The following is a 21,413-nucleotide window of genomic DNA, read 5'->3' on the forward strand; positions in this document are numbered from 1 at the left end:
TCACCCCTCTGTTCGTTCGAAATACCTGTCCAGCTGAGCCTTAAACTTATTTAGGCTATCAACTTCCACGACAAGGGATGGAAGTCTGTTCCACCAACCAACCACCCGCTGGCTAAAGGCAAATTTCCTCACATCTATGCTACATCCGTCTTTCCTCAATTTGAATTTATGCCCTCTCAGGTGATTATTCTGAGCAAGAGGAAGAATCCCATCGGCATTGAGCATGCTCAAACCATTCAAGGCCTTATACACCTCTATCAGATCACCTCGCCGGTGCCTAGTCTCCAGACTCTGTAATTTGCAAAACTTCAGTCTTTCTTCGTAAGAGCACCACTTTGTTCCATTCACTAATCTTGTTGCCCTTCTCTGTACTCGTTCCAGCAACTCAACATCTTTCTTGAAATGAGGCCTCCAGACCTGTATACAGTACTCAAGGTGTGGCCTGACCATTGCCTTATACAAGGGAATAATCACCTCCCTATCCCTGCTAGAAAAATTCCTATATATCATCGACAATACACCATGAGCTTCCATGTAATGGAAGTTGAAAATTTCACTATATTACTAAGCTATTTCTCTCTAAAAGGTCATATTTATAATGGAAATTGCACTATCCTTTCATCGTTATCATATGTTCTCGTTATAAGAATCAATTTTGAACGCCTTTGTGATATTTTTCTAAAGCACATTTCTGGAGGTCACAACCAAAAAAACAAAAATAATTTGCACCTTCTGGTTTATTTCACTTTTTTGTTAGCGCAGTCTATTATAAACAGGTAGTAAACTTGATCTTGTTGCATTTGAGATAATACCGATAACTGAAATTCTGTGGGTTTTTATGTTACGTTATTATGGTGAAATGTGTTCCCATTCACTGAAATCTTAAATCATATAAAAAAACAAATTTTCATAAACTTCTCTTCATTCCTATTTACGTATTACAATGATGAAGGGAAAGGGACCAACGGAAAGTGCCAGTGCTGGCAGTGCTAGAAAATGAAACAAAATTGATTTAAAAATGATGATGAAAATGATTAAGAAGTACAAAGCTGGACATAGTTTGTTATCTTATTACATGGGAATTAGGTGTCGCTACTTCAACAGTGAATACTATTTTAAAGGACAATGCATGTATAAAAGAACATGTCAAAGGATCAATGCACTTGAAATCAACAGTGATCACAAAACAGCGTTCAGGTGCTATATCGAAGATGGAATTGCTGTTAATAATATGGATGGAAAATCAGATTCAGAAGCGAGTGCCCCTGAGTCTAAAGACCATTCAAGCAAAAGCAACAAGTATTTATAAAGACATTAAGGATAAGTACAGCAAACCAACCCCAACCCAAGTTCGTGGCAAGCAATGGGTGGTTTAATTGGCTCAAGCATCACACTGGTTTCCAAAACATTAAATATGCGGTGAAGTCACCAGTGTCGATTCTGCAGCTGCAGAGAAATTTTGTCATATTGGGAAAAATTATTGATGAAGGTGGCTATTCAACGCAGAATAATTTTAACATTGACAATACTGCTCTGTACTGGAAAAAAATGCCAGATCGAACATACATTGCCAAAGAGGAAAAGACAATGCCAGGTTTCACGGCGTCAAAAGATAGGGCCATGCTCTTGCTTGGACTAATGCAACAGGAGATTACAGATTAAAACCACTGCTTGTGTACCATTCTGGAAATCCTCGTGCATTTAAGTGCATTAATAAAGCCACCCTACCCGTGCATTTCCGATTGAACCAGAGAGCATGGATAACAATATCTCTCTCTCTCTTTGAGAATTAGTTTAAATGCTGCTTCATTCCCGAGGTTGAAAAATGTTGTAAAGATAACGACATTTCTTTCCAGATTTTGCTTCTATTAGATAATGCTGCTCCTGGACATCCTATGCATCTAGATGATTTCCATTAAAACATAAGAGTCATATTTCTACCGCCAAACACAACTTCACTCATCCAATCTATGGATCAGGGTTTATTTCGAATTTAAAAGCATGCTATTTACACACATTGTTTGCTCAGGCATTGTCTGCAGTAGGTGATAAGAAAAATTTTACTTTAAGAGACTTTTAGAAATCTTACAATATTTACCATGCCATCTTAAACATTAATAATGCCTGGGCGGAAATTACTAAAAGTTGTTTAAATGGTTCATGGAAGAAAATATGCCCATGGCAATTAAAAGGGGCTTCGAAGGATTTGAAAAAGGCGAATCATATGAAAAGGTTACAGATTTGTAAAGGTTGCAGAGTTACTTCAGTTGGAGGTTGGTGCCAAAGACGTGGAGGAGTTAATAGAGGAAGAATAGAAGGAATTATCTATTGAAGAACTTATTGACTTGCAGACAGCGATAGTGAAAGAAGAAAATGCTGACAAAGCTCAAGATGAACCAAATGAGGAGCCGATATGCTTCATCACCAGAGAGATGGCAATGGCATTTTGTGAAATTGCATCGGCAATGACGAGGTTTGAGAAAATGGATCCTGACAGCAAATGATTCTTAAAAGTTAACAGAGGGATGAATGATATGCTTGCTTGCTACAAAGAAATCTACGATGAAAAGAAAAAGCTACCGTCCAGTCATCCATTAATATGTTCTTTCGTATGGTTGAGCGGCTGACCCCTTCTAAATTTCCACAACCCTAAACCTCTGCAGCGTCATACTTATCAGCTGAAGACGTCGATTGTGGCAACGATGCTCTAGAGGTAAAACCTACTAACGTTATGCCTGTCTCCTCTCTTTTTTTGTAATTTTATAATTTTGAAATTTTTTAAATTGCACACTTTTGTAATTTTTCCTGCGCATGAGATAAAAAAAAAAATTGAATAAATATAATAAATAAATGTATTTACATGTTCGTTGAACATTTTGTTTTTGATTCAATCAATTCAGTGAGCATAGTTGTGAGTGCTGCACAAGCATGGAGGAAATTCTGACTTGCATAGCATTCCATGGAATGCAACCCTTAAGTAAGTTGGGGAGTTCCTGTACTTCGATTTCAGGACAGCTTTTGACACTGTTGCGCATGGAAGACTACTGTATAAATTGTAGCAAAATGGTATTAAGGGTAAGTTGCTACAATGGATAAAAGGGTGGTTGAGTGAGAGAAGACAGATGGTGGTAATTGATGGATGCTGCTCTTTGTGGACTAATGTTATTAGTGGAGTCCCACAGGGTTTGGTGCCGACTGGGCTAGCCGGGTGGGTAAAATGCCTGCCTGGCAACCCAAAGGTCATGGGTTCGAATCCCGCCTCGTGCTTGGATCAAAGTACTGCAAAAACCTTGGGAGGTGCATTATGGCCACAGAAGCCGATGCACCAACAACTACCAAAAAAAAAAAAAACAGGGTTTGGTGTTGAGCCCACTCTTGTTTTGTATATTTATCAATGATACTGATGAAGGTATATCAGGCTTAATGTCGAAGTTTGCAGATGATACAAAGGTTGGCAGGGTTGTTAATGACAGTAATGGCAGTGTGCTACTGCATCAGGATCTAGAAAATTTGGACAGATGGGCTGAGAAGAGGCATTGAAGTTTAACATTGACAAATGCAAAGTACTGCATATGGGTAGAAGTAACCCCAGAGGAACATATCAAATGTGTGGTACTACACTTAGTGGCATAAAATGAAAAAGACCTGGGAGTAATTGTGCAGTCAGATATCAAGTTTTCTCAGCAATGCAGACAGGCTGCAAGAGCAGGTCATGGGGTTTTGTCAGTGATATACAGGAATTTTGCTAACAGGGAAAGGAGTTGATTATCCCTTTGTATAAGGCAATGGTCAAACCACGCCTTGAGTACTGTGTACAGGTCTGGAGGCCTCATTTTAGGAAGGATGTAGATTTGCTTGAGCACGTACAGAGAAGGGCCACAAGATTGGTAAGGGGAATGAGTTGATTATCCCTTTGTATAAGGCAATGGTCAAACCACGCCTTGAGTACTGTGTACAGGTCTGGAGGCCTCATTTTAGGAAGGATGTAGATTTGCTTGAGCACGTACAGAGAAGGGCCACAAGATTGGTAAGGGGAATGAACGGATCTTCTTACCAAGAGAGGCTTAAGTTCTGCAAATTGCAGTGGCTGGAGACTAGGCACCTGTGAGGTGATCTGATTGAGGTGTATGAAGCCTTGAATGGGTTGAGCATACCAAATTCTGATATGATTCTTCCACTTGCTCAGATTACGAACCTAATAGGACATGAATTCCAATTGAGGAAAGACAGTTGTAGAATAGATATGCGGAAATTTACCTTTAGCCGGCAGGTGATTAATTGCTGGAAAAAACTTCCATCTGTCATTGTGGAAGTTGATAGCTTAAATAAATTCAAGGAGGAACTGAACAAACTTTTAGAGGAAATGGTTGTGTGAATTTTTTTTTGGCTGATGCTACATAAGCTCATACACTTGCTTTCTTGCATTACATGCCTCTGTTACTATTACATGCCCCCATTATTACTACTACTGCATCTAGCATTAGGGTTACTTATACAACTGTAGTAACCCATATCATGCAGCATCCTGTGCACTGTACTGTTGCTGGCGAGTGTGTGTGTTGTGACAATATTGACCTGTGTTGTGAGCGGACAGCTCTTTGCAGGGTTCTTCTGTTGGATTCTGTTAACTTTTGATGTTTTCTGGTAATTTTGTGATGGTTTCAGCATCAGTCCACTTCCATTTGCAGATCATGCCACCAGTTGACTTGGTGGTCTTGAGCACTACTGAAATGTCACTTACAGATTGATTTCTCATGTGATACTATTATTATTCCATGCTGGAAGACTATTAGCTTTGTCAATCACAATATCTTGCATTCACAATCATACAGCTAGCTCCTTGAAGGCCTATGAGCATATTTATAGTCGTGTCTGATAGGCCTCCGTAGCCGAGTAGTCAGGAGCAGAAGTGCAGTAGCCTACGCTCTTTGAGAAGACCGGGGTTCAAACCCCTGACTGCTAAATACGGTCGCTCTGCCAACCAGCGTGGCAGATTATGGTCCATTTCCCTCAGCATGAATTGTTGAGGAGGCTACCATCCTGCAGTGGATTGATAATGGCTGCAGTTTACCTTTTTACCTGATGTGGTCCTTGGGTGGGACATAACCAGCTGTCAATGGAGAGGTATCCAAATATTAATGGCAAGGCAGTGTTTGCTATTCTGTAGTAGTTAGTAAACTCCTATGGTTAATTTGACCTTAGCTGGTTTTTTTTTTTTTTTTTTTTTTTGTATAGAATATAGAATATAAAGGTAAGAGAAAACAGGGGTTATTAGGAGGTAAGGCAAAGAAAGTTGAGAATAATGAAGGATGTTAGATATGAGAATTTGGAAGAATTTCAATGAAAAATTTAAATAAAAATAAGAATTAAGCAGAATCTTGTATAAAATAACCCATTTAGTTTATATTAAATTGTTCTTAGATTCCATTTGTGGGAGTGGCTGTCTTTTGATCCATCACATACTAGTTCATTTCTGGAAAGTGATCAAGTAATGCCCATGTTAGAGGGAGCTCTTACCTTCATCACAATGCTAATGGCAGTTCATACAAATATAGGTTGGTGCTTAAAGTATAATTTTTGATTTATAATTTTAAGTGCAACAAAAGCAAAATAATTACAGTGATAAAATTATAAAATATTGAGCTATGAAAGCTCAGTCTTATTAAAATGATGAACACCTTAAAGATTTCTTTTTTTGCTGATTTATGACAATGTGTATGTGTGGTGCAATTCAATTTTAATGTTTGTGCCAATTATAGTAAAAATTAAATCTTATTATATCTTGAAGAAAGCCTTATACTGATGTATGATGATAGATTTATATTGACGTTGGTGTAAAAAAGAAATAAGGTTTTAAGCCTAGAAATAGTCCTTTTCAATATAGTTCTGCTGCTCTTTTCATATGTGAATATATCTTTTCAAGGTTGCCTCTTCTAGACTTTACTGGAGCTTTAGACATGGAAAACAATTTTGCCTGTAATATATTGAGTAAAAGACAATAAATTTCCAAGTGAAAAAAGTTTAGTTTAAAAGACAAATTAAAGTGAAGTAAGATTAACACTAGTTAAACTGTGAATTTTATTGTATGCAAAGTGCTAACAGTTTACCATAAGAGCTAAACCCCCACACTACTTTTTCTTGATTAGGATCTATACTGAATTCTAATCAAGAAAAAATGAAAACTGGAATAAGCTGTATAGAAGAGAAAACTTTTTCTTGATTAACCTTAATGACAGGATTCAACATGGAATCCAGAAATGTTCATTGTTGTTAAATAGTTATATTTGTGTGGGAGTATAGCTTACTTATTATGAACAGCAATACTTTATATACAAAGGGTACTAGGAAAGTTTTGCAATATGATGCAACAATGAATCACAGGAAGCTGCTTGTTGCTGCATGTTGAGACATGTTCATACGTGCATAGTAGCCGCCGCGCCAAGTCGATGGGCTCAGTTATTCATTAGTAGTGAGAGTGTAAAGTGCTTGCAATGGCATCGTGGTCACGAAATGAGATAAGGACAGTTTTGCGGTATAATTTCGTGCGTGGTTTAACCATAGACCAGTGCTTAGAAGAAATGACTCTTGCACTAGATGATGATTGTCCACATCGTACAACGATATTCAGGTGGTATAGAGAATTCCAAAGGGGAAATTTCACTCTGGAGGATTCTGAGAGGCCGGGAAGGCCACGAACGTCAGTTACGGAGGAAAACGTTACTGCTGTGAGGAAAATGCTTGACGAAAACAGGCGAGTGACTTACCAACAGATAGAGGATACTTTGGGCCTAAATGCACCAGCAATTTGTTCGATTCTGCAAGATCATTTGCACGTGAAGAAACTTTGTTCTCTCTGGGTGCCGCATCAACTGACTGAAGAGCAGATGACACGACGTGTGACTTGGTGCCGGGAGATGTTAAAAAAGTTTGATAAGGGACAATCTCGGTATGTGAACAACATCGTGACAGGTGACGAGACTTGGCTGTACTATTACGATTTGCCGACCAAGGCTCAAAACAAAGTTTGGGTCTTTGATGATGATGACACACCCGTAATTGTCAGAAAATCCTGATCTGTAAAGAAGAAAATGATAGCTGTATTTTTCAAATCGAGTGGAATTGTGGAACGTGTCGTTTTGGACACGCAGAAGACAGTCACAGCTAAGTGGTATACTGAACAATGCCTGCCTAAAGTCATTGGATCTATGAAGAACCTGCGGCCAAAGTCAAGAATGGACACCTGGTACCTCCATCACGATAATGCTGCAGCTCACAGCGCCAAAGCCTGCACCGAATATTTGACCACGACAGGAGTGAAACTTCTCGAGCACCCTCCCTACAGTCCAGCCCTTGCTCCCTGCGACTTTGCACTGTTCCCGCATGTGAAAATGAAGCTAAAAGGGAGGCGGTTTTCCAGTGATGAGGACCTTCTACGGGCTTGGGACAACGAGTGTGCTTTACTCCCTAGTGAAACTTGGCAGAACTGGTTTAAAGATTGGTTTCGGAGGATGGAGAGGTGTATTGAATGTAGAGGAAATTACTTTGAAAAAATTAAATAAACAAAGCTGTATTGCAAAACTTTCCTAGTACCCTTTGTACAATGAAATTCACTTGATAACAGTTCATGTGGGTTAATTAGTATTATTTGTACTTCATTTTAATTCTTTATGAACAATTACATGATGTTCATCTACTGGACATTAGGTTATTTTTTGTAGTTCTCAAGTGTGCATTACCTCACATATAGGCCATGGGTGACAAGCAATTTGTTACTGACCAATTTCTCTGTTTCAAGTGTGATTTTTCAAAAGAAACTGCCAGTTCTTTTACTTTTCTACATTTAGTAAAACATCTTATTTAATACTAGCTTTTCTTTCAAATAGCACTTGAAAAAAAGCAGGAAAGGAAAGCTACCTCTTTTTTGCTAATTTCCACTTGGTTACACCAGGCACTGCTCTTGCCTGCTCTTGACAGAAAAGCTAATCTGAAGGCTAAAAGGAGCAAACATGGATGTTAACACATTTCCTCCACTAGAGCCATTGAGTTCTCAGCATGCTTATACTCATGAGACTGATCATGACCACTCCATTCCCAAGAGAATGAAAAAGAATTTGAAGAGCTTAGATTCTAACATCCTTGAATAGGGCATAGATAGGGCAGCTGTGATCTTCAACAGCTGCCCTATCTGTGTGCTCCCCTGTTTTGTCTCCATGCATAGAGGAGACCGTGCTAAATGATCCACAGGCAGTGATAATTTTCCAGTCATTTGTAAATTGCAGATGGCAGTATAAATATACAGAACAAAGGAATAGATGGGAGTTCAAAGCATATTGGGAAAACTTTCTCTGCTAGTATCACCTGAATGATCACATCATCCAGATAGTATCAATAGATAGAGCATATTACCAAACAAATAGTAAAAGCAGTTGCAAAAGCAATAATGCACTGTTTTCACTTCACATTAATATGAGTCAGGTATACCAAATACTGTAGATCTGTATGCAGGTGATCTGGCTATCTCTTGCCATTCAAAGAACATAGCACCCATTGAAAGACAACTTCAGACTGCAATTAACAGAATAGAATTTAAATGAAATGTAATGGTTACCATCTATCAGAACAGAAATTGATGGTAATATACTTTTTCAAAAAACACAGCTGTTTGTTTGTTTGTTATTTAGTTTTTAGGAGCATTAGCAACTAAGGCCATATTGCTCCGGGGATATGCAGTGGTCATTCCCTGACCTTTCCGCATCCTCCATATTTGGTGGTGACGGGCTTGAACCCCGGTCTAATCAAGAAGCGTGTTCTATGCACTGCTGCTCCTTCCCACCTGGCTACAGAGGCGTGCAAAAAAAAAAAAAAAAAAAATGCGGCATACATTCCAAACCCGAGCTTGGATTGAATGCCAAAGTTGTTCTAGTTACTAGTACTATCCACTTCTTATGATTAATTAATTCTTGGGGTTAATCCTGTAATATGTGCATCAAACTTATGTTTTTGACAGATAGTACATATTTACAAACCAGTTGTATGAAAACATTAAACATTCTTAGAAGTCTCTCTGCAATGGCATGGAGTGCCGATCACTATACCCTATTACATTTATATCATGCCATAATCAGATTCTGCATACATTATGGTTCACCAGTTTATAACTCTGCTGAGAAAGCATTCTTATAAAGCTGAATGCCATACAACACAGACCTGTGAAAATTGCCTTGGGAGCTTTCAGAACTTCACCAGTTCAAAGCCTGTACATAGAAGCTAATGAATCCCCGCTCCTTAAGAGGCAAAAACTGAACCATGCAGCAAAAATCTCCAGTCTCTCTTCTCATCCATTTCAAAAATATCTCTTCAAACGGTTTTGTTACTACAACAGGAAACCCAATGAAAACAAGCCAGCTTGAATCCAGCTACAAGAAATAATGGAAACCTGTGACATATGCCTTCACAATGTATACCAAGAAAGAGATGAACAGGATCCATCTTGGAACACAGGAACACCCACATGTAATGACTACTTTCAGTAGTGGGGCAAAAACTCGCTAGACATTTTCAGCATCCGGCAGTGCATGCAGTCCATTCCCTGAACAACTCTCAGAAAGTCCAGATATATACCACTAGATCAAAAACCCAAACTATTGCAAGGGCAGCAGCAATATCTCATTCATCATATGTCACTACCTTCCATCCAGTAGAATGCAGTATTTATAATGCAGAGTTATATGCAGTTCAGTTAGCATTGAAATATGTTAACAAGTTATCACTGCCACAGACCTTAATATATACCAATTTTTTAAATGCAGTATCTACCTTGCAAAATTGTACGTTGTCTTCACGTTACATCATGAAGCAAAATGATCCCAGCAGACACAGTTAAGTACAACAAAAGAGTTCATCCCTTTTTGTTGGATCCCGGGACATGATGGCATTCCAGAGAATAAGCTAGCAGATGAAGTGGCGAAAAACCAATGAACTCAACTGCAGAGAGTTTCTAGTATCATATAAAGACTAAATCGATAATAGAAAGAAATTTGAGAGAAAAATTGGTTCAGATCTAGCAAACACAAACTAATAAACTATTCCAAATAAAGGAAAGACCACAACTTTGACTTTCCAACTTAAGACGAAATTGACATGAAGTAGTTTTATTATCCAGGGTACGCATTGGTCATACTTTCTGTTTCTATTAAAAGGAGATAATCCACCCCACTGTCAATACTGTTGTAAGCAACTTGTGATACAGCACATTCTTGTTGACTTCAGTCACTATAACAGCATCCAAAGAGAAGCTTTTCAGTTTTCATCCATCTTACAGCAGTCACCGACTCTAACACATATAATTGGGAACAATGGAGATCTAGATGAATTTTTTAGATATCTAAATTGAATACAATTGTGTAAACAACTTTAAGGAAAGATAGCTTTAAAAGTAGAGTCCTGCTTCATGGACATATTTTGGATTGGCACATCTTGGCTTTAGAAGCCCTTGTACCAAGAAACCCTGATTTCAACCAACCAACTTACCTCACATAAAATTACAGTAAATTGCTAAACTACTATAATTGTTGTAGACTGTGTTAGCAGTAGCATTAGTAGAGGCATATGATGCAAGAAAGCAAGCTATATACAGCTTCAGCCAAAAAAAACCCTACCGATTTCACATATCCATTCACTCCAAAAGTTTGTCCAGTTCTTCCTTGAATTTATTTAGACTATCAAATTCCACAACAATAGATGGAATTTTGTTCCAGCAATCAAACACCTGCTGGCTAAAGGCAAATTTCCGCACATCTTTTTTTTCCTTGTTAGTTGTTGGCGCATCAGCTTCTATGGCCATAATGCACCTCCCAAAGTTTTTTTGCATTTTACTGTGATCCAAGCCCAAGGCGGGAACCGAACCCGCGACCTTTGGGTTGCCAGGCAGGCACTTTACCTACCTGGCTAGCCCGGTCGGCACACATCTATTCTACATCTATCTTTCCTCAATTTGAATTCCATCAGCATTGAGTTTGCTCAACCCATTCAAGGTCTTATACACCTCAATCAGATCACCTTGGATGTGCCTAGTCTCCAGATGCTACAATTTGCGGAACTTAGCTTTTTTTAGTAAGAGCAACCCTTTGTTCCTCTCACAAATCTCTTTGCCCTTCTCAGTACTCGTTCATGCAGCTCTGCATCCTTATTAAAATGAGGCCTCCAGACCTGTATGCACCACTCAAGGTGTGGCCTGACCATTACCTTATACAAAGGAATAATCATGTCCTTATCCCTGCTAGCAAAATTCCTGTATATCATTGACAAGATCCCATGAGCTGCTCTAGCAACCTGTCTGCACTGTTCAGAAAACTTCATGTCTGACTGCACAATTACCCCCAGGTCATTTTCATTCTCCAGTACCCTGGGTTGTACTGCACAGTTGATACATCACTCTAGGATTACTGCTACCCATATGTAGTACTTTGCATTTGTCAATGTTAAACTATAGTTGCCACCTCTCAGCCCACCTGCCCAACTTTTCTAGATCCTGTTGCAGTAGTATACTGTTATTAACAACCTTGCCAACCTTCATATTGTCTGCAAACTGGGACATTAAGCCTGATATACCTTCATAAATATCATTGATAAATATGATAAACAATGAAGTGCCTTGATAAACAATGAAGTGACTGCAGGAAGTTTTATTTTAGCCAGCGAGTTATAAATTACTGGAATAAGTTGCCTTCATGGGTGGTAGAAGCCGACAGTTTGGGGAAATTCAAAGGTCATCTGGATAGTACTTTCGGGTAAGGGAAGTGCATAGGATGATAGGTTTAATTTCCTTTTTTTTTATTAATTATTATTATTTATTATTATTTTTTTTTGTTTTTATCTTTGTTTTGTTCGGATTTTTTTTTTTTTTTTTTTTTGGCTATTGCAGCATGAGCCATAGGCTTTCTTGCACCATGCGGCCATTACTAATACTAATATGCCTAATTTATCTAGATCTTGTTGCAATAACATACCCTGATTACTGTTATTAATTACCCAACCAACCTTTGTATCATCTGCAGTCTTAGACATTAAGCCTGATATAACTTCATCAATATCATTAATAAATATAGAAAACAATAATAGGCCCAGCACTTGAACTCTGGGGGATTGCATTAATAACATTAGTCTACAAAGAGCAGTGTCCGTTGATAACCACTTTTATCTTCTCCTACTCAACCATCCTTTATCTATGGCAGTAATTTTCCATTAATACCACAGTTGTCTTTTATGTGGAACAGTATCAAAAGATTTCCTGCAATTCAAGTATATGATATCAAAATTATTTCTGATATCATATTGCATCCAGTTTCTTTGTGACCCACAGTTGTCTTTTATGTGGAACAGTATCAAAAGATTTCCTGCAATTCAAGTATATGATATCAAAATTATTTCTGATATCATATTGCATCCAGTTTCTTTGTGACTGCATCATAGTATTCAATCAGAATTGTCAGACAAGATTTCACCTTAACAAACTCATGCTGTGTCTGGAATTTAACTGCAGTCCTGTGTAGACGATCCTTCATTACTTCTTTAACCAGTTACTCCATTATTTTCCATTGAACAAAAGTTAAGTTAACAGGTCTGTAATTACTTGTGTTGCCCTTTGATCCCCCATTTGTGATATGGGGATACATTTGCACATCTCCAATCCGTGGAGACTTCCCCTGAATCCAAACATGTTCTCATAATTATGGCTAAGGGTTTTCTTACCTCCTTAGCTGTCTCCCTTTTTATAATTGTATAGATCCCATCCACCCCAATGCCTGTCTTATGGTTAACTTGAACAATTTCTCTTTCACTTTCTTCTCAGTTATTACAAAATAATCATTTAGACCCCCCCCACCCCCAGTTACAGTTTGATAAGATGCTGGCCTCCACTTCCTTACAGAATAACTCACGTGTGAATGTAGATGCAAAATACTCATTCAGTTTGTCAGCTATCTGAGAAGGATCATTAACAGTCAGACAATCGATATCAAGTGACCAATCTGATTTATCCCTTTCCTTCTAGAGTTTACATAAATAAAGAAGTCTTTGCCATTTTCCTTTACCAGAAATTTCTCGTAATCATCCTTTGCTTGCCTAAGCTCCTTTGTGACTTGATTACAGACTAGCTTATACCTACCATAGGCTTCTGTTTTGCCTGATAATTTATATGCATCCCATACATTTTTCTTCTCTGCCACGAGTGTCATTGGTGTTTCTGGATCATCTGTGTTGCCCCATTAGCATTAGCAGAGGCATTTGATGCAAGAAAGCAAGCTTATGCAGCATCAGCCAAAAAAAAAACCCACTTCCACTTCACCCCTCTGTTCGTTCAAAATACCTGTCCAGCTGAGCCTTAAACTTATTTAGGCTATCAACCTCCACCACAAGGGATGGAAGTCTGTTCCACCAACCAACCACCCGCTGGCTACAGGCAAATTTCCGCACGTCTATCCTACATCTGTCTTTCCTCAATTTGAATTTATGCCCTCTCAGGTGATTTTTCTGAGCTAGAGGAAGAATCCCATCAGCATTGAGCATGCTTAAACCATTCAAGGCTTTATACACCTCTATCAGATCACCTCGCTGGTGCCTAGTCTCCAGACACTGTAATTTGCAAAACTTAAGCCTTTCTTCGTAAGAGCACCCCTTTGTTCCATTCACTAATCTTGTTGCCCTTCTCTGTACTCGTTCCAGCAGCTCTACATCCTTCTTGAAATGAGGCCTCCAGACCTGTATACAGTACTCTAGGTGTGGCCTGACCATTGCCTTATACAATGGAATAATCACCTCCTTATCCCTGCTGGAAAAATTCCTGTATATCATTGACAATACTCCATGAGCTACTCTTGCAGCCCATCTGCACTGCTCAGAGAACTTCATATCTGCCTGCACAACCACCCCCAAGTCCCTTTCATTCTCTACCACTGTCAGTGTAGTACCACAGAGTTGATACGTTGCTCTGGGGTTGCTGTTTCCCATGTGTAGTACTTTACATTTGTCAATGTTAAACTTCATTTGCCACCTCTCAGCCCATCTGCTCAACCTTTCCAGATCCTGTTGCAGCAGCATAGTGTCAGTAGTGTCCTTGACAACCCTGCCAACCTTTGTATCATCTGCAAACTTGGACATTAAGCTTGATATACCATCATCAATATCTTTTATACTATTCTTATACTATACACTATATAGTATACTATATTATACTTCTTATACTATATTATACTATTCTTGGGCCATGATTGGCCCAAGAATAGAGGTTTAATTTTGGACAAAATTAATATGAATTAGGTGTAAATATTAAATAGGAACATAATTTATTTTAATTTTGTGTAATATGCAAATACTAAGTAGGAACATTGAAAATTCCATTTAAAAACATGTGAAATTAAACATGTTATCCAACAGTTATTTTGAGACAACCAAATTACTGGCATTGTTAAGCCTGTTTTTGCACAATCAAAGACAGAAACAGTAATGCAAAAAGATAGAATAAGGAGATTGAGGATGAAGACATCGTGGGATAATGCAATGGTGGCTGAGTTAGAGAATTTCGTTAATTTAAGGAAGAATTGTTCAGTTTCTAGGTCACTGATCTCTTTCAGGAACAGATCTGGTAGAAAGATTTACTGGAAGATTGGTACTTGTGTTTAGGGCTCTGGAAATTTTGTCATAGTGTTCTGGCTAGTTTATTTTTGTACTGTTATATCCTTGAGTTGTAATAATACAAAAATAAACTTTTTTCCCCCTTCATTTTATATTTAAGATTATTCTGTGTAATTTTTTCTTTTAGTTCAGTATTAGTAGTGGCCAGTGATGCAAGGAAGCAAGCTTATACAGCACCAGTCTAAAAAAAAAACTTCCAAGAGTAACTTGACTATTCCAACAGTCGTTTACTCTGGGAACAGAAATCAGATTTTCATGCATTTGTCCTGCAATCATCCTTTTCAATTTAAATTTGTGTCCCATTATATGTATCATCTGCTTTGTGTGAGAGAAGGGGAGGGAATAATTAGTATTAGCATCAGCAAGGGCACATGATGCAAGAAACAAGCTTATACAGCATCAGCCAAAAAAAAACCCCTCTTATTTCACCCATCCCCTCGCTCCAAACATTTGTAAAGCTCTGCCTTGAATCTATTTAAGCTATCAACTTCTACAACGACAGATGAAAGTTTGTTCCAGCAATCAACCACCTACTGGCTAAAGGCAAACTTCCACACATCTATCCTACAACTGTCTTTCCTCAATTTGAATTTATGCCCTCTTAGGTGATTATTCTGATCAAGAGGAAGAATCCCATCATCATTGAGCATGCTCAAACCATTCAAGGCTTTATACACCTCAATCAGATCACCTCACAGGCGCCTAGTCTCCAGACACTGTAATTTGCAAAACTTAAGCCTTTCTTCATAAGAGCAACCCTTTGTTCTCTTCACTAATCTTGTTGCCCTTCTCTGTATTCGTTCAAACAGCTTTACATCCTTCTTAAAATGAGGCCTCCAGACCTGTATACAAGGTGTGGCCTGATTATTGCCTTATACAAGGGGATAATCACCTCCTTATACCTGCTTGAAAAATCTCTGTATATCATTGACAAGACACCATAAGCTACTCTTGCAGACCATCTGCACTGCTCAGAAAACTTCATATCTGCCTGCACAATAACCCCCAGGTCCTTTTCATTCTCTACCACTGTCAGTGTGGTACCACAGAGTTGATACTTTACTCACTGCTTCCCATATGTAGTACTTTACATTTGTCAATGTTAAACTTCATTTGCCACCTCGCAGCCCATCTGCTCAACTTTTCTAGATCCTGTTGCAGCAGCTTACTGTCATTAGTGTCATTAACAACCCTGCCAACCTTCGTATCGTCTGCAAACTTGGGCATTAAGCCTGATATACCATCATCAATATCATTTATAAATAGAGAAAACAACAATGGACCCAACACTGAACCCTGAGGGACTCCACTAATAACATTAGTCCATGAAGAGCAGTGTCCATTGATTACCACTCTGTCTTCTCCCACTCAACCATCCCTTTATCCATAGCAGCAATTTGCCTCCAATGCCACACTGCTTCAATTTCTGCACTAGTCTTCCATTTGCAACAGTATCAAAGGCCTTTCTAAGATCTAAATATATGATCCTGCTCAGATAGCAAACAAACTGAATGAGTATTTTGCATCTACATTCACACATGAGGAATTATTAAGGTTTGAAAATGACAGAAGGTTATCAAATTGTAGCAGGATACTTAATGATTTTGTAATAACTGAGAGCAAAGTGGAGGAGAAATTGTTGAAGTTAAACATAAGAAAAGCACCTGGGGTGGATGGGATCTATCCAGTTATATTAAAGGAGGCAGCAAAGCAACTAAGCAAACCCTTAGCCATAATTATGAGAGCATCCTTGGACTCAGGGGAGGTTCCTATGGACTGGAGATGTGCAAATGTATCCCCAATTCACAAAGGGGGATCGAAGGGTGACACGAGTAATTACAGACCAGTTAGTTTAACATCTGTTACGGGTAAAATAATGGGGTCACTGGTTAAAGATGCATTGCAGGATCATCTAGCCAAGACGGCAGAAATAATTCAGACACAGCATGGGTTTGTTAAGGGAAAGTCTTGTCTGACAAATTTGATAGGATATTATGATGTGGTTACAAAGGAACTGGATGCAAAAAATAATTTTGATATCATATATTTGGATTTCAGGAAAGCTTTTGACACTGTTGTGCATGGAAGCGCATCTATTGTACAAATTAGAGCAGAATGGTATTAAGGGTAAGTTGCTACAATGGATAAAAGGATGGTTAAGTGGGAGAAAACAGAGGTCTTCGTGGTCTAATGTTATTAATGGAATCCCACAGGGTTCAATGTTGGGTCCACTGTTGTTTTGTATATTTATCAATGATATTGATGAAGGTATATGAGGTTTAGTGTCGAAGTTTGCAGATGATACAAAGGTTGGCAGGATTGTTAATGACAGGAATGGCAGTGTGCTACTGCAACAGGATTTAGATAATTTGGGCAGATGGGCTAAGAAGTGGCAACTGAAGTTTAACCTTGACAAATGCAAAGTACTGCATATGGGTAGAAGTAACCCCAGAGGAACATATCAAATGTGTGTTACTACACTTAGTGGCATAAAATGAAAAAGACCTGGGAGTAATTGTGCAGTCAGATATGAAGTTTTCTGAGCAATGCAGACAGGCTGCCAGGGCAAGTCATGGGGTTTTGTCAATGATATATAAGAATTTTGGTATCAGGGAGAAGGAGGTGATTGTCCCTCTGTATAAGGCAATGGTCAGGCCACGCCTTGAGTACTGCGTACAGGCACCTCCGTAGCCAGGTGGACAGGAGCAGCAGTGCGTAGCACTCGCTTCTTGATTAGACCGGGGTTCGAGCCCGTGACCACCAAATATGGAGGATGTGGAAAGGTCAGGGAATGACCACCGCCATATCCCCGGAGCAATATGGCCTTAGTTGCTGATGCTCTTAAAAACCAAATAACAAAAAAAAAAAAAAAAAAAAACAATATACTGCCTACAGGTCTGGATTCCTCATTTTAGGAAGGATATAGATTTACTTGAGCATGTACAGAGAAGGGCAACAAGATTGGTGAGGGGAATGAAGGGATCCTCTTACCAAGAGAGGCTTAAGTTCTGCAAATTGCAGTGGCTGGAGACTAGGCATCTGCGCGGTGATCTGATTGAGGTGTATAAGACCTTGAATGGGTTGAGCACGCTGAATTCTGATGGGATCCTTCCACTTGTTCAGATTACGAACCTAAGGGGGCATAAATTCAAATTAAGAAAGGACAGATGTAGAATAGATGTGTGGAAATTTGCCTTTAGCCAGCGTGTGGTTAATTGCTGGAACAAACTTCCATCTGTCGTTGTGGAAGTTGATAGGTTGAATAAATTTAAGGAGGAACTAGACAGGCATTTGGAGGGAATGGTGTGAATTTTTTTTTTTTTTTTTGGCTGATGGTTCATAAGCTCATACACTTTCTTTCTTGCATCACATGCCACTACTACTACAACTATATCAAAGTTATTCTTTGTATCCAGTTCCTTTGTGACTACATCATACTCTACAATCAAATTAGTCAAACCATACTTCACCTTAACAAACCCATGCTGTGTCCGAGCTATAACTGAAGTCTTGTCTAGATGAACCTGCAATGCTTCTTTAACCAGTGCCTCCATTAATTTTCTTGGAACAGAAGTTAAACTAACATGTCTGTAATTACCTGTGTCTCCCTTTGATCCTCCTTTGTGGATTGGGGTCACATTTGCACATCTCCAGTCCATGGGTACCTCTCCTGAGTCCAGGGAAGCTCTCATAATTATGGCCAAGGGTTTGCTTACTTCCTTTGCCACCTCCTTTAATATAACCGGATAGATTCCATCCACCACAGGTGCCTTTCTTATGTTTATCTTCAACAATTTCTCCTCTGCTTTACTCTCAGTTATTTCAAGATTATCTAGCTTACTGCCAGAGTTGAATACACCTCTGGCATTCCCCTTCCTGAATAACTCCTCATGTATGAATGTCGATGCAAAATATTCATTTTGACGATCCTACCTGAGCAGTATCATCAACAGTTGAACCATCGATATCAAGGAAGCCAATCTGATTCATCCCCTTCCTTCTAGAGTTTACATAAGTAAAGAACTCTTTGCTGTTTTTCTTTGCCTCCTTTGCCAAAGATTTCTTATAATCTGCCTTCACCTGCCTAACCTCCTTTGTAACTTGGTTACAGACCAGCTTATATCTATCATAGGCTTCTGTGTCACATGTTAATTTATATGTATCCCATGCATTTTTCTTCTCTGTCACATATCTAATTAGTTCATCTGACATCCATTTAGGCCTAAATATTGAACAATATTTCTTAGTTGGTATGAAAAGCCTAATAGCTTCCAAGATTAATTCTTTGAATGCTTCCCATTTTGAATTTGCTGTTGGTAACATCATCAGTTGGTTCCATCGTATAGAATTTAAATACTGTCTCAAACCACCGTAGTGACCTTTACGAAAGCAAAAACCCTTCCCTTTACCCCTGATGGTAGTTACCTCTTTGAGTAAATCCCACTTCATCATACTGTGATCACTGCCACCTAGTGGTTCCTTTATCTGCAGATTCTTGATGCAGGAAGAATCACTAGTGATAATCAGATCAAGAGTATTACTCCCTGTAGTTGCCTCCCAAGCATGCTGCTGTAGAATACAATCATCCAATAAATCCACAAAATAAATCCACAAAAGCCTTGCTAGTGTGTGAGTGACCAACCTACAAATTCCATTCCATATCCGAGAAATTAAAATCCCCCATTATATGACACTCTAATTTACTGGTCCACTCTATTTCTCTGCACAGTTGCTCATTATACTCAACAGATTCATTAGGCCTATAACACACACACCAACTCTCATTTTTTCTTTTCCAGTGCTTATGTCATACCAGACTGAACATTACATTGTCCACCAATATTAATTGGATGCACTTCCTTAGATTTTATGTCTTTCTTAACTAACAGCATAACCTCTCCTCACTTCCTGTCCTGTCTATCCTTTCTGTATACATTGTACTCCCCAAATTCCAGTTCTGCACTGCTTATGTTTGTGTTACACAATGTTTCTGATATCCCAACAATATCTACCTTTGATGTCTTGACTAGCACTTCAATCTCATCGAATTTATTAACTATACTCCTAGCATTGGTGTACATGCAGGTATACATGCACCTGTTTCTACTTTTAGTTAACACAGCCCACGTATTTACTTGTTCCACTATGACTTCCAGCAGTCCTGGAAATCCCCATTGCCTTGCTTTCCAGGCTGCTGCTCAATTGCATTTCAATAGAAGTAGTGCAAGAATCACTTTTACCTCTGCCTTTCACTTTTACCCCCCCCCCCCCCCAGTTCTTCCCTGAGCCACAGCACTTCCACTAGTTTGAGCCTCCTGCTCTGGTCTGAGTCATGATTTTTATTCAAGTTCAATAAAATTCCAATACAAATATAACCCTAAACCTATATCCCAATGCAGTTATAACACTATATATATATGTATTTCGTTATCGAATATTATCTCCGAGTTACGTTATATGACTTTCTTATCCCCTGTTAACTTATATGTATTAATTTATGATGTTACATTTGTAATAACTAGGTTGCTATATTTATTTAGTTAAAAAAGTACAATTCAATTGACAATGAAATTTAATAAGATTAATAAATTTTACTGATTAATTGATACTATTATACTCGTTTTATATAGTTTTCCGTTAAACCTTACGCTAGCACACGTTGTATCGTATAACAATGGCGGCAAGTTACGAACGGTTAATCTACAGACACAAGGTATTATTTACTTTCCAAATCATGCTATCTAAATTCAAAATAAACCATGGAGCTTGACTAGGTCTATAAGCTACTTATAGAAAATAATTTAATCTAACAATTAAGTCAATAAAGCATCTAAGTATTATTAAAAACTTTGCGTTCGTGGAAGCTCATGTCCACAACAGACAACAAGCAGCTCACATTGGTATGTGCATGGAACAGCTGGTGCACTAATGGGAAGGGTGTGAAAGCTTCTTGGATTGGATCATTGTTAACAAGTTGTAGTGTTCAAGAAACATTCATAAACCAGCAGTTGAAACATATAAAAAAAAAAAAAATCTGTTTACACAGTGCTGGTAGGTAATGTTGACATTCTTCTTCAACTGAAGAGAACTACTTCTCAAACGTCTGGTTGCCCAATGGTGCCCAGTATTATGATGAAACACTAGACCACAAGTATATAGATGAAGAACTTCACAAGAAATTGAATCGCACCCTGGACAGGTCTCAAAATGGTTTGTACAACTCTTTTCCAAAATAATACTGAAGAACTAGCCACCGTGAAGAACAACCAAGACCTAATTTCCAGATTGAAAGAGGTAAAAATAAATAAAAATGACATTTTGGCATTGTTTGATGTAGATTCTATGTTCAGAAAAATACATCTAGATGAAGAAAAGTCATGCTTTCAAAAAGAACTAGATGTGGCCATCTACCTTGGAAACCCAAAACCATTACCCATTTCAGAGATAATACACCTCATCAACTTGTTGAAAGGGAAACCCTACTTCTCCTTTAATGGGTCATTCTATTTACAGATCTTAGGCCTGAGCATGGGAAGTGCCCTCTCTCTGCTCATGGCAGAAATATTCATGACCCACTTGGAAAATAAATTCTTTGAAAAACGACCCCTTAAACCAAAGGTCTGGAGCAAGTACATAATTATTTAATTGCAATCTAGAGCCATGATCTGAACAGCTGCAAAAATTTTATGATGTGCTCAACAACTACCACCAGAAGGTAAAGT

General features: G+C 38.5%; 1 protein-coding gene across 2 annotated transcripts in view; it reads left to right on the forward strand.

Moving 5' to 3' along the window:
• Ubr3 (Ubr3 ubiquitin ligase) overlaps positions 1-21,413 on the forward strand; it is a 452,715-nt gene that overhangs the window by 170,309 nt on the left and 260,993 nt on the right. For both annotated transcript variants that reach the window (XM_090383419.1, XM_090383420.1), the window contains exon 13: positions 5,422-5,555. In XM_090383419.1, coding sequence (XP_090239545.1) covers positions 5,422-5,555 — 134 coding nt within the window. The remainder of the gene's footprint in view (positions 1-5,421; positions 5,556-21,413) is intronic.

This window comes from Mastigoproctus giganteus, chromosome 10, assembly GCF_048544385.1.
Source record: "Mastigoproctus giganteus isolate SK-2022 chromosome 10, ASM4854438v1, whole genome shotgun sequence".
Taxonomy (NCBI): domain Eukaryota; kingdom Metazoa; phylum Arthropoda; class Arachnida; order Uropygi; family Thelyphonidae; genus Mastigoproctus; species Mastigoproctus giganteus.